Below are 12,802 nucleotides of genomic sequence, written 5' to 3'. Positions count from 1 at the left end.
TCTGAAGAGTCTTCCTCTCTTTGCTTGAAGCTTCTGGAGGATGCCCTTTACCAGCAATAAAATTCTTGATATCTATATACCATGGCTTCCCATCTGGACACCTGGCTAAAATCTCTATTGCATTCACATGCGAAGGGGCCCACTGAAGTCTGACAACTAGCGGCTGAACCTCCATTGATATAGAAATGTCTAACATCGAGACCAAAGTAGCCAAAGCGTCAGCAAAATGATTTCTGGTCCTTGACAAGTGAGTGAACGTAATGTTCTTGAACTTTCTGACCAAAGATTCCAAATAAGTGTTATAAGGGATCAATTTATCTTCTCGAGTTTTCCATTGCCCATTAATCTGGCAAATGATCAAGATAGAATCCCCAAACACATCAATATCTTGAATTTCCAAAGCTAAGGCTGCCTCTAACCCGGCGATGCAAGCTTCATACTCGGCCATATTGTTCGTACATTCAAACTGTAGCTTGATAGAAACAGGAATATACTCTTTCCGAGGGGATATAAGCACAGCTCCTACTCCTTGTCCTCGACTGTTTACAGCTCCATCAAAATACATAAGCCACTTAGTACTTGACGCTTCTTCTTCAATATCCATTATCTCTTCGTCAGGAAATTCTGCCTTCAGAAAAGCATTCTCTTCAACGGGTGCATCAGCCAACTGTTCAGCAACGACACGCCCTTTAATTGATTTCTGAGTGACATAGGTGATGTCAAACTCAGACAATAACAACAACCATCTTGCGGTTCTTCCTGTAAGGGCGGGCTTCTCAAACAAGTATTTTAGCGGATCCATCCGTGAAAGCAAAAAGATCTTGCTCGAAAGCAAATAATGTCTAAGCCGCTGGGTAGCCCAAACTAATGCTAGACATGTCTTTTCCAAAACTGTGTACTTTAACTCGTATTCCAGCATCTTCTTACTGATGTAGTAAATGGGCTTCTCCCGTTTAGACTCTGAATCTTGCTGAGCAAGCATGCAACCCATCGCTGTATCTGTGATAGACAAGTACAACAATAATGGCTGGCCTGGTGTAACTGGCGATAGGACAGGGGGCAAGGATAGACACTGCTTAACCTTTTCAAATGCCTCCTGACATTCTTCATTCCACTTCTTCGAGGAATTCTTTTTCAAAAGCTTGAAAATGGGTTCACACGTCATCGTCAGATGTGATATGAACCGTCTCAGATACTGAACTTTGCCAAGGAAACCTCGGATCTGCCTTTCTGTCTTCGGCGGCTGCATTTCTTGAATTGCCTTAATCTTTTGCGGGTCTACTTCAATCCCTCTTTCACTGACCATAAACCCTAAGAGCTTTCCTGATGTAACACCAAAGACGCACTTACTCGGATTTAGGCGAAGCTGATACTTCCTGATCCGTTCAAAGAACCTTCTCAGGGCAACAGTGTGCTCAGGTCGAGTCTTGCCTTTCACAATCATGTCATCAACATATACCTCGACCTCTTTATGGATCATATCATGTAAAAGAGTTGTAGCAGCCCTCTGATATGTAGCACCTGCATTTTTCAAACCAAACGGCATCACCCTGTAGCAGTATGTACCCCACTGAGTAATGAACGCTGTCTTCATCATGTCCTCGGGCGCCATCTTAATCTGATTGTAGCCTGAGAAACCATCCATAAAGGATAGAAGAGCATGACCAGCTGTATTATCAACCAGGAGATCAATATTGGGAAGAGGAAAGTCATCCTTAGGACTTGCCTTGTTCAGGTCTCGAAAATCGACACACATTCGAACTTTCCCGTCCTTTTTGGGCACCGGTACAATGTTTGCAAGCCATTCTGGGTATTCAACTACTTGAATGAATTTTACCTCCAACAGCTTCTTAACTTCTTCATAAACTTTCAACTCCCATTCAGTTTTGAGTTTTCGGAGCTTTTGCTTCTTTGGCTTAATACCAGGGATTAAGGGTAAGCGATGTTGAACAATTTCTTCACTTAACCCTGGCATGTCATCATATGACCAAGCAAAAACTTCCTTGAACTCTTTAAGTAAGGCGATTAATTCCTTGCGTTCTTCAGGAGATAAAGTTTTACCAATTCGAATCTCCTGAATCAAGGTTTCGTCACCTATATTCACGGTTTCAATTTCCTCTTCGAGTGGTTTTGCTCGGCGATTCTCATCCTGTTGAATCATGTATTTGATTTCAGGAGGAGTGTCGTCGGCATCCTCATCAGAGGGGGAGTCTTGATTGTTATTATTAAGATTATCAAATTCTGAAGCAGAAACAGTAGAAATAAAAGTAGAGACAGGAATGTACTCAGAAGAATTTTTTATTTCATTGAATGCTGAATCAAGTACATGAAATGATGAATCACCCACATCGGGCTTTACAATAGACTCTTGAAACAAATTTACGGACTCAACGAACATATTGACATTTATGTCAATTGACTCTGAACTATGTATGGAAATAATATCTGAATCAACGATAGAGGCAGCATCTGACTTGATCCCTCTGGAAGAAGAGGAATCATCATCGACTTCAGGAGACTCGACATTTATATTACCTGCATCAAAAGAATTATTAGAATAAACAGACTCTGAATCAAACTTAAAGACTGACGGGTACTTATGGACAACTGACTCTTTTGGAGGGACACGACTGTTTAGGAAAGTAACCTGAGGTATGACCTGAAAAGTCCAATTGGTCAATGGTTCTTCTGCCGGGATGATTAAATGGGTAGGGTTCAAAATTGAAATCCTCTGGTCGATCACAGCAATAGTCTGTGAATCTTCAAGAAACAATGAACTCAGAAGGCTCGACTCTACATGCTCTGCCCAATCAGCTTCTGACTCAACTTCTGAAATCTGCAGACCAGTCTGCTTGTCTTCCAACTGCAAATCGAAGAAAATTTCAAAGCCTGGCAACCTTTGCCCTGAACTCTCATCCAGCCAAGTCTCGGCAAAACCACAAAAAGGGACATCAGCACCTTCTTTCCTAAACCGGCCGTTCATCGTCAAACTAATCGGCGCCATTGGTAATTCTAACCCTCTGCGGCGACATTCAGCCCATTTCATCATCAGCAACCTCATTTCTTTAATTTCCTTCTTTGAGGGCTTGTACCCTAGCCCAAACAGACCATTGAAGGATTCGAACTCAGGGAATTCGGTCAAACCCTGATGGTATTTCCCCAGCCCTGCACCTGGCATGTATCCCTGTCGACGAACCATCCGAACGACATTCGAGTTTGTACTGGTCAGGAAACAAATTTCCTCATTCATAGCTTCTTTAAAGGTGATGGTAGCCACCTCTAGTGAAAATCCAGTTAAACTAACATCCTCAGACTTCTCCATTGTCAGGTCCTGAGTAATCAGTCCTACTTCCAGGTCCGGGTCTCCCTTTACGGTTACCACTCCGTTTTTACGAAGAAATTTCAGCTTTTGGTGAAGAGAGGAAGGAACAACCCCGAACTTGTGCAACCAGGGGCGCCCAAGTAACAGCAAAAATGAGGCTTTGATGTCCAAAACCTGGAATTCTATTTCGAAGTCTTCTCCTCCGATTTGTATCTCAGTTACTAGGGTTCCGATCACATCTCGGCGAGTACCATCGTATGCCAGAATACCCTGTTCAGATGGGATGAAATCCGCAGGACCAAATCCAAGAGTTGTTGCAGTACTCAACGGGCATACATTCAGAGCAGAGCCATTATCAACCAACACCTCTGGTACTCTTTTCTTATTGCAAACAACAGTGATTTTCAGAGATTTTGTGTGGTCTCGACCCTCAGAAGGCAAATCATCATCAGTAAAAGACAAGGTCTTAGACACTCTCGTCATGGCAACCAAGCTCACCAATTCATCAGGAGTGGTGTCTACAGAGACTTGTGCCGAGTTGAGTTCTCGAAGAACTAACTTCCTGTGCCTGGACGAAGCCATGAGTAAGCCCCATACAGAAATATTGGCCTGAGTCTTTTTCAGCTGCTTCAGCAAACTCTCTTCTTCTTCATCTGCGCTGACCTTGTTCTGCCTCAGATTCTCTGCATTTCTTGCAACTTCTGCAGGATTTTCTACACATAATTCTTGAGGTTTGAATACACGCCCACCGCGGGTCATGTGACGCATCTCGTCACAATGGTTATCCAACAACAATAACTCATCTTCTTCAAAGTCCTCAGCCCTTAAGACATAAGGAGCTGCCCTTGCATTTCCGACACTGTCAGTCTGAAATACACAAGGCTGGGATGATGATGACTCAGCAACTTCGTCATCAACGAAGGAAATCACATAACGTTCTCTCCTTTCTACTGCCTCCAGCTCCCTATCATCAAACTTCATGACATAGGTTTTTTCTGTTGTAATGGCACAAATGAGGTTTGCTGGATCAAGCAGAGGTTCGTCAGTAAAGATGGCGTTGGTAGTAGGAGGAGGCATGGCATGATGGTTAGGAAGTGGGTTTTGAGTGACGTTTGGTCTCTCCACTGCCAACTCATTTTTGTCAATCATGTTTTGGATGGCATGCTTCAAGGCTAAACAATTCTCAGTCAAATGCCCTGGACCTCTGTGATATTCACAGTACTGATCCGTCTTCCAGAATGTGGGTAAGGGATTGGGTGGAGGTTTAATATCTGGGAGCCGGATCTTCCTGTCTTTCATAAGCCTTTTGAATATCATTATTATCGGATATGGAAGAGGATCAAACTTTCTGTCATATGCAATTCTCCTTGGAGCAGTCTCTGCAGCAACTCTGGCCACAGGCCTGGTATAACTGACAGCATGAATTTCTTTGGACTGGACCATAGGTCTTTTCCCGTCTCGGATTTCAGAAGAAACCTTGGCTCTCAAGCCTTTTGTTATGGCATCTTCTGTCTGAGTACCCGTCTTGATTAAATGGTCAAAGCTCGGGTAATGCTGAGGAGCAAGAAAATGAAAATACGTGGGAGACAAACTCTTCAGAACCAGCTTTATCTGCTCTGATTCAGTCATTTTCTGGCTTAGCTGAGCAGATTTGCGTCTCCAGCGCCTGATAAAGAAAGTGAAGGTCTCTTGAGGACCTTGCTTTAGCTGTTTTAGGTCTCTCTTCGTGACCTCAATACCCTCTTCCATTGAGAATTGCTCTATCAGTTTCTCCGAAATATCTTCCAGGGTTCTCACCTCCTCGGGCTTTAACCTTAGAAACCACTTCTTTGCGATCCCAATCAAAGAAATCGGGAATAACTGGGCCATCTGCTCACGGCTCAGACCATACTGCTGGGACAAAATGATAAACCACCTCATGTGGTTACGCGGACACCCGGTTCCGTCATATTTGTCATAATCAGGAGCTTTGAAGTTGGGCGGTAAAGAAACTGTTGAAGATAGTATTAATTCAGATACGTCAAATTTCTTGGGTCCCTGGACTCTCATCTGCTCCATCTCATGAGCCATCTTGCTGAACTTTTCAGACATTTCCTTCTCAAATTTTTCAAATTTTTCTTTTTCTCTATCAACCTCTGGAGCACAATACTCTGCAGCATACTGATCATCATCTAAATTCACCTCGAAAGACTGGATAACGGGTCTATGCGACTCCGGAGCTGGAACATGAGAAGGCTGAAGTACGGGCCTAGACGTGGAAGTCTTATCACTTATCTGTGTTTTCATGTTTGCCATTTCTTCTTTCATTCCTGCCATGTCTCGGGTGAGGTTTTTCATCATCTCTTGCATGCTCATTAAAAGTTCAGTTGTGTCTGCCATTTGATTTACTTCAAAGGAACCGGAAGACTCTGGTGAAGAAGGTGAGTGTACTGCGGATGGCACAGGAGAATCAAAATGACGAACAAGTCTAGACACTGAAGTAGGTCTAGACCAGGCAGGCTTAGCTTGGGAGTCTTTTTTAGGAGCGATGGTTGCTATCTTTCAGAATCTTGATTGGAAGTTAACAAACTAGATTAATTGATTGACAAATGAAATAAAAGAGTTTGTACCAATAGAGACAAAAGTAAAAACAAACATCCTTTGTATTGATTATACTGGCGGCAATCGGTTACAATGTAAAAATGCTGAAAACCCTGAATCAAAAAAAAAATTCTTTGAACAAATGAAAACAATAAAATGACAATCTTGATCCAAAGATCCTCATGGTTCATTAATTCGAGCTCTTCGGTTTGCAGGCTCCCCAAATTCTCTTCCCTTTCGAAGTTTAGACATGAAAATAGATCTCCTCTCCGTGATTTTGTTTCTCCAGGCAGCTACTATGGATGCAATGAGATCAGGAGTAAGGTCTTCACAACAAGGTGGTGTGATAACCTTAGGAGGACACAAGATTCCAATAATCTGAGAAGGGAAACACAAAGGTGCATAGAAAGATGATTTTTCTAAACCCATAAGATGGACAAATGAGTATGGGCAAGTACTGGTAACAATTTGTGGACATGATTGACTCACCCAACGAATTTGGCTTTCCTTTATGGTCTGCAACCAATGGTGCCATTCTTTAAGCTGAGATTGCTTAATCTTGGTCTTCCAGGAATGAAGACTTTTAAGGGTGTACTCAATGCGGTTCTGTGGCTGAAGGATAGTGAGTTTCTCACATAGCCACACATATAACAGCTTGGCACAGCCGAAAAAGTTATCCTGTACCTTTTTACTAGCAATAACGTCTAAGCCATAAAAGGTTTCAGCTAGCATTGTAGGGACAGGATTTCTCCCCTCATTTATCTGATCTACAATTGTTAACAAGGTGAAAGGAGCAGCACTAGAATCTCTACGAAGAACATGACGTGCAAAGACAGCAAAGACTAAGGCATTACGTCGACACTTCTGAAAACGGGAGTCAGTAGGATCGACGTTTTGAGAAAACAGTTCAATGAGGGTTTGAAATTGCACATTTTTCTCAGTTAAGCAAGGCAGAGTTTTCACGATCTTATTTTCAAAAAGTTTGTAAAAAAGATCATGAGGGGAGTCTGTGCTTGAAGGTCGGATCCAGAGTCCCTCGGGAGGAAGCTTTAACAAGGCACACCAGTCCTCAAATATAGGACAGAGTTGAAAAGACCCGAATCGGAAAACATGGAAAACAGGATCCCAACATTTAGCAGCTGCTTGAAGAAACTTCCAATTTATGCCACGACTATTCAGATGAGTAAATGAACCGATGAAACGCTCAGTGATACTCCATTCTTCACACCTTAGCGGAAAAGATTTAATAGTCTCGGCTATCCACTTGTCTAACAGATTGTTCGCCATGATCAGACCTGACACTCAGATAGAACAAGATGATAAGGAAGGGAAGATAACCTTTAAGTGATCAATAGGAATAAGCTTGACAATCTGGGACATGGAATTTTTTCATCAAAGATGAGTGATCACACATCTTTGATCAAACCCTATAATCAACAGATCAAGGACTAAACCTGGCCAAGATAATGGCGACCAAAAAGCCACTGACTAGACTTAGATCTGAATAACGGAATGGATATAACTGATTGAATTAAATAAAGAATCTCTGACTAAGAGGAGAACCATAATATACATAATCAGTATATATATAGGTATATACACATACACACAAATCCTAACCAGGGGCACCAGCCCTAAATCTAATCTAGCGGAGTCGAGAAAATCTCGACTCAAGACAGACTGATGAGTGTGCTAGGACCGTGTTGTAGCCACGCAAGGTGAGCTACTCTAGTCTACAGATGGGACAAAGCTCCTAACTCTAGGCTCCACATGTGTAAGCAACACATGTTCGACCCTATATGAATGCAATCTCGAAATGGGTACTTCCTAGTTGGGCTTTACTAGGTTAGTAAGTATATATAATATATATAAAACAAAGTAGGGCTCCAGACTCAATCTATCGGGTACTATGCGTATGAAACATACTTAACATGTATAACACAAGTACGCCCCATGTTATACATAGTATGTTTCATTGCTCATCGGCTGCTGTAGACAAAAGTACGCCCAATGTCTACGGCTGCAGCACCGGCGCATAGCTTGGAAATAGATTCAACAGTACCATCAGGGTAAAGATATCCCAGTCGGGCACGCATTGAATCTATCCCGTGGAACCAAGAAGGAAAAACAATGAAAGAAATAACAATTATGATAATGCATGATGTGTAGTGTGTGAATCCCTCATTTTAATTACGCGCCTATCTGGTGCCCCTGGATTCTAACGATAAAGTTCCCATTTAAAATGATTTTAGCTCAAATTTCTTCAAAGTTAGTAAAAATGGCATTTTTATAGAGTTAGGCAATGTTTCAAAAAAACTCCCCAGCAGAGTCGCCAGCCTGTGGACCCCGATCCGAGAGAAGAAATGAGAAGGTGAGGGAACAGGCCCCCTACACCATCCTCTGGATCATCCACGTGAATGAGAGCTCTGCCAAGGAACTCTCAAAACGGATGCCACCCTCATAGCATATCACGAGTGGCGATATAAAAAGAAAGAGATATGTCTTGATCCGGAACCGAAGTTCAAAATCGAGACATACCTAAAATAAACTCAGAGTCGCCATCCATGGACATGCCATGGAACCCTAAAATCAAATCCTCTGTGCAATGGATAACCAGAAATATATATGGGTTCGTGCCTGGTTACGAATGGAGAAGGTCTGAGAGCACCCCCAATTCGTCCGAGTGCAAGCACTTGGTCTCTTATGCCATTTTCATTAACTCTAAAGAAGTTGGGTAAAAATCATGTGAAATGGGAACAATCCTCAGGAATCGTCTACCTAAGCATGCATTTCCTGAGAATGAAGAAATAAACACATAAAATGAAATGAAAAATGTGTCACCTAAGCAAAGCTAGGTTATGAGTGACATGCCTAATGGGTGTCTAAGTTTCTGGTGGACACACACATGCAAGCTACAACCAAAGGTATAGTATCAGTACAAGAAAGTAAGAAAACACATCAAAACATGAGATACAAATCTATGCTATATATGACAGGACAAGTCCTAACTCTAATGCAGGACTGGACTCGGACCAGAATGGCCATCCATCCTAGCTGCGCTACGTATCCCGGCCTCGGGAAGAATCGGAGCCCACGTAGTTCGATGCCCTATTCTAAGCTAGGATGCCTAAGACACCTAGACCTTTATCCTAGACTCGATCTAAAAGACCGGACTAGTTATTAAAGTTTCTTACACAATTATTTAAATTCTGGTAAATTGTGAATTTTAGGACACCCTATATGCCATAACTAAATGTAGGTTAGCCCTGGGCTAATGCAGGTGGTTCCTACAACCTATGTGTAACTAGGCCGTGCATCCTAAGGAAAACTATGGGCTGACTATATGCCTAATCTAGCCATCGGTTCGACTAGATGTCTGACCGATCGACTCGAGGCCTCCTAACTCTAGAGACACTCACACGACAAGACATACCATATCAATACAAATCAAGACAAACTCTTAACTCTAGAACACAACCTAAACAGCTAGGACATACTCCTAACTCTAGAGGAAGATCTTTTTGAAAATGGTTTGAATATTTTTGTAATTTTTAAAGATTAAAAATGTTTATTTTTTAAGGTTTGGCTGGACTTAGGATGTGGATCCCGAGCTGCACTACGTACCCTGTTGAAAGGGATCAAGCCAACGTAGTTCGGAACGAACTTTCAAACTACGCTTATAAAAGAAACACTCAACACTTTAGATTTATTTTTTTTTTTAGTTTATTTATATTTTCAAATGTTTTTGATAGTTTTAAAGTTTTCAAATGTTTTTGAGTTTTAAATTTCTAATGTTTTTGGATTTTAAAGCTTTTCCAATGCTCTAAACCTTTAAATGTTTTCAATCTTAAAGGGAACACGCGAGAACAACCACAAACTAGGGCAAAACCCTAAAACCAAAAGGGGAAACCCCGAACAAGCAACTAACGCCTCAAAGAGACGATCCACAACAAGAAACTGGCGTCTCAAAGAGACAAACCACAACAAGAAAGATAGCGTCCCAAGAAGAGAGAAAAACGATCCAAGATCCCAAGCAAGCAAAGCTCTAATAAGACTGAGTTAGCCTCTAATCAAAGCGAAGTAATCAACAACTCTAAAGGAGAAACTCCGAACTAACAACACTAAAGAGGGAGAATAAATGAGTCAGAGACTCTCTAATAACACTATCGAGTCAAAGACTCACTCTAAAAGAGGAGGCTACTCTAACATGAGGCTAAGTAAGCCTCCTAAAGGGGAAACTGTCTACATGAGACAAGGCTTGTCTCCGAGACACAAATGACGTAAAAAAGAATAAGAGACCCTGCGCATATTTGGCAAAGGTAAAACACCCAGCCGGGCCGGACAGCTACCTAGCCCTAGGGTGCAACAAATGTGCAACCAGATACCCATATAGGATAGGGGTATGAAGCCAAGCCGAGTAGGGTGTTCTCCCAAAACCAAACGACGCACAAAGAGGAGGTTTAGCAAGAGAAAGAGACTGGGCAAGTCTCCTATACACAGAGGTAGGATAGAGAAAAAAAACTAGCAAGACTAGGCAAGTCTCCTATATACAAATGAGGGGTATGCTACTTGGACTGAGCAAGTCCCCTAAGGATGGGCTTGGGCTAGCACCTTCATCGCCCCAATATAAGCATTAAAATTGATATAGGCTCCAAACAATTTTTAAAAAAAAGAAAAAGGTGAAATTTCCACCCAATATGTAATTCTCTTCAAAAAATGGTCAAAATGCCAAACAAATCATGGGAATGATTCAATATGTGATTTCTGACTTGCTAGCATGCTCATCATATCCCAATACAAGCATTAGAACTATATAGGCTCAAAACAATCTAAAAAAAATGAAATCTCCATTCAACATGTAATTTTCAACAAAAATTGTAAAAAATGCCAAACAAATCATGAGAATGATTCAATATATAATTTAAAACTTGCTACCAAGCTCAAACATCCAAAACAATTATTAAAATTGAATTGAGCTCAAGTTATCCATGATTTTCAAGAAATAGCACAATTATGACATATAATGTGAAAAATGCAACTTTGCACTTACTTTTGGACCCCTCAAACATCAAAACCATAAAAAATACTACTAATCAAAATTGTAGATCTCATCATAAGAAACATTCTCTCAGTTGACCACTTTGTTTGGATCTGGCCAGAAGTGGTCGGAAAATGGCTTCTTCCGATCCATCGCCATTAAAGGACATATTAGTGTTTTAACTGAAAGTTCGGGCTCAGTTTTGACTCTTAAAACATTGCTTCTGGAAAAATTCACTCAAGGACAAAGTATTAGAAAATCTCTTGAATAACATTTTTTCTTTGTATGGCTTCGGACGAAACAGACCTGGAGTAGTCTAAAAATGGCCAACAAGCTGCTGTTGTAGAAATGACATTGTTTTCAGAAAAACTGAAGCTTGCAAGTCGTTTTTGACATATTAAAAAGCATTTATGGAAAACTTTGATCAATAAGGAAGTTTTAGGAAATACTATAACGAACACTTTTCCAGTTCACAGTTTTGAACAATTCTAAGCAGTAGCAGTCCAAAAGTTTCACGACACAGTAATTTCTAATACACAACAAAAACATCAATTAAAGGACATATTAGTGTTTTAACTGAAAGTTCGGGCTCCGTTTTGACACTTAAAACATTGATTCTGGAAAACTTCACACAAGGACAAAGTATTAGAAAATCTCTTGAATAACATTTTTTCTTTGTATGGCTTCGGGCGAAACAGACCTGGAATAGCCTAAAAATGGCCAACAAGCTGCTGTTGCAGAAATGACATTGTTTTTAGAAAAACTGAAGCTTGCAAGTCGTTTTTGGCATGTTAAAAAGCATTTATGGAAAAATTTGATCAATAAGAAAGTTTTAGGAAATACTATAACGAACACTTTTCCAGTTCACAGTTTTGAACAATTCTAAGCAGTAGCAGTCCAAAAGTTTCACGACACAGTAATTTCTAATACACTTAACAAAAAACATCATTATGGACTGAAAATTTTAAACGGGCATAACTCTCTCGTCTTTTGGCCAAATTTGGGCTGCCATATGTCGAATTGACCGGTTTGACGAGATCTACAAGATTGAGATGTTTAATTTTGAAAATTTTGAGCATTTGAGGTCGAAAAATAAAATAAAACAAAAAAATAAAAATAAAAAATCAGAACTAAGGATCACTATACCTAGGAAACACACATACACATTCAGAGACACATACATCTATTTGTAGACATGCGCATATATATCTGCAAATAAGTACATATCCATATACATCCATTGTATTGACATACCTGATGTAGATAATTCCCTGAGTTCCAGTAGAGCCAAATGAAGGAACTGTAATTGTGCTATTGACGGAAAGATGGTTGGGATTCGACCAGAGTTGTCGAAGTCCACCCGATTGCCGGAGATCGGTGGGATGATCGGCGATGGAGGAGAAAGTGAAGGTGGAGGGAGGAGATGGGATTGAAGTAGAAGATGGTGGTAGGAGAAGAAAATCTCCAAACCCTCTCCCTCTCTCTGTGTTTCTCTCTCTCTCTCTCTCTCTCTCTCTCTCTCTCTTTTTCTCTCTTTTCTTTCTTTCTGTTTCTCTCTTTTTTTCTTTCTTTCTTTCCTCTTCTTTTTTCTTTTTTCCTTTTCTTTTTCTCTTTTTTCCTTTTCTTTTTCTCCCCTCAAACACCTCTCTACACTCTTCTTTTATAGTTGAAAATCTCAGATCTAGATCTGAGATTTTCTCCCAAAATCTCAGATCCAGATCTGAGATTCTCAAAATATCAGATCCAGATCTGAGTTTTCCCAAAATCTCAGATCCAGATCTGAGATTCCCAAAATATCAGATCCAGATCTGAGATTCTCAAAATCTCAGATCCAGATCTGAGATTCTTAAAATCTCGGATCT

The 12,802-nt window shown here is 40.7% G+C and overlaps 2 protein-coding genes across 3 annotated transcripts; both read right to left on the bottom strand.

Moving 5' to 3' along the window:
• Positions 1-2,100: 2,100 nt before the first annotated feature.
• LOC143880268 (uncharacterized) lies at positions 2,101-4,580 on the bottom strand. Of its 2 annotated transcripts, none has more exons than XM_077383108.1 (2): positions 2,648-4,580; positions 2,101-2,535 (listed from the first exon to the last, which is right to left on the bottom strand). In XM_077383108.1, exons 1-2 carry the CDS (start codon positions 4,469-4,471, stop codon positions 2,527-2,529), a joined length of 1,833 nt encoding a protein of 610 aa, XP_077239223.1. In that variant the 5' UTR covers positions 4,472-4,580; the 3' UTR covers positions 2,101-2,526. The 2 variants fall into 2 exon arrangements, with proteins under 2 accessions (XP_077239223.1, XP_077239224.1); XM_077383109.1 differs by having other exon boundaries at positions 2,103-2,535; positions 2,660-4,580.
• Positions 4,581-5,987: 1,407 nt separating this feature from the next.
• Positions 5,988-12,698, bottom strand: LOC143880269 (uncharacterized). Its single transcript, XM_077383110.1, has 2 exons — positions 12,195-12,698; positions 5,988-7,197 (listed from the first exon to the last, which is right to left on the bottom strand). Exon 2 carries the CDS (start codon positions 7,187-7,189, stop codon positions 6,083-6,085), a length of 1,107 nt encoding a protein of 368 aa, XP_077239225.1. The 5' UTR covers positions 7,190-7,197; positions 12,195-12,698; the 3' UTR covers positions 5,988-6,082.
• Positions 12,699-12,802: the final 104 nt, after the last annotated feature.

This window comes from Tasmannia lanceolata, unplaced genomic scaffold (assembly GCF_043159265.1).
Source record: "Tasmannia lanceolata isolate RefF3 unplaced genomic scaffold, GAP_Taslan_0.1 ptg000006l, whole genome shotgun sequence".
Classification (NCBI taxonomy): Eukaryota; Viridiplantae; Streptophyta; class Magnoliopsida; order Canellales; family Winteraceae; genus Tasmannia; species Tasmannia lanceolata.
Note: the sequence above shows the minus strand (reverse complement) of the source record. Positions and strands in the feature narration are given on the sequence as shown.

Excerpts from the sequence above, each read along its gene's own strand:
- LOC143880268 (XM_077383108.1), bottom strand. The coding sequence starts at position 4,471 with ATGATTGACAAAAATGAGTTGGCAGTGGAGAGACCAAACGTCACTCAA.
- LOC143880269 (XM_077383110.1), bottom strand. The coding sequence starts at position 7,189 with ATGGCGAACAATCTGTTAGACAAGTGGATAGCCGAGACTATTAAATCT.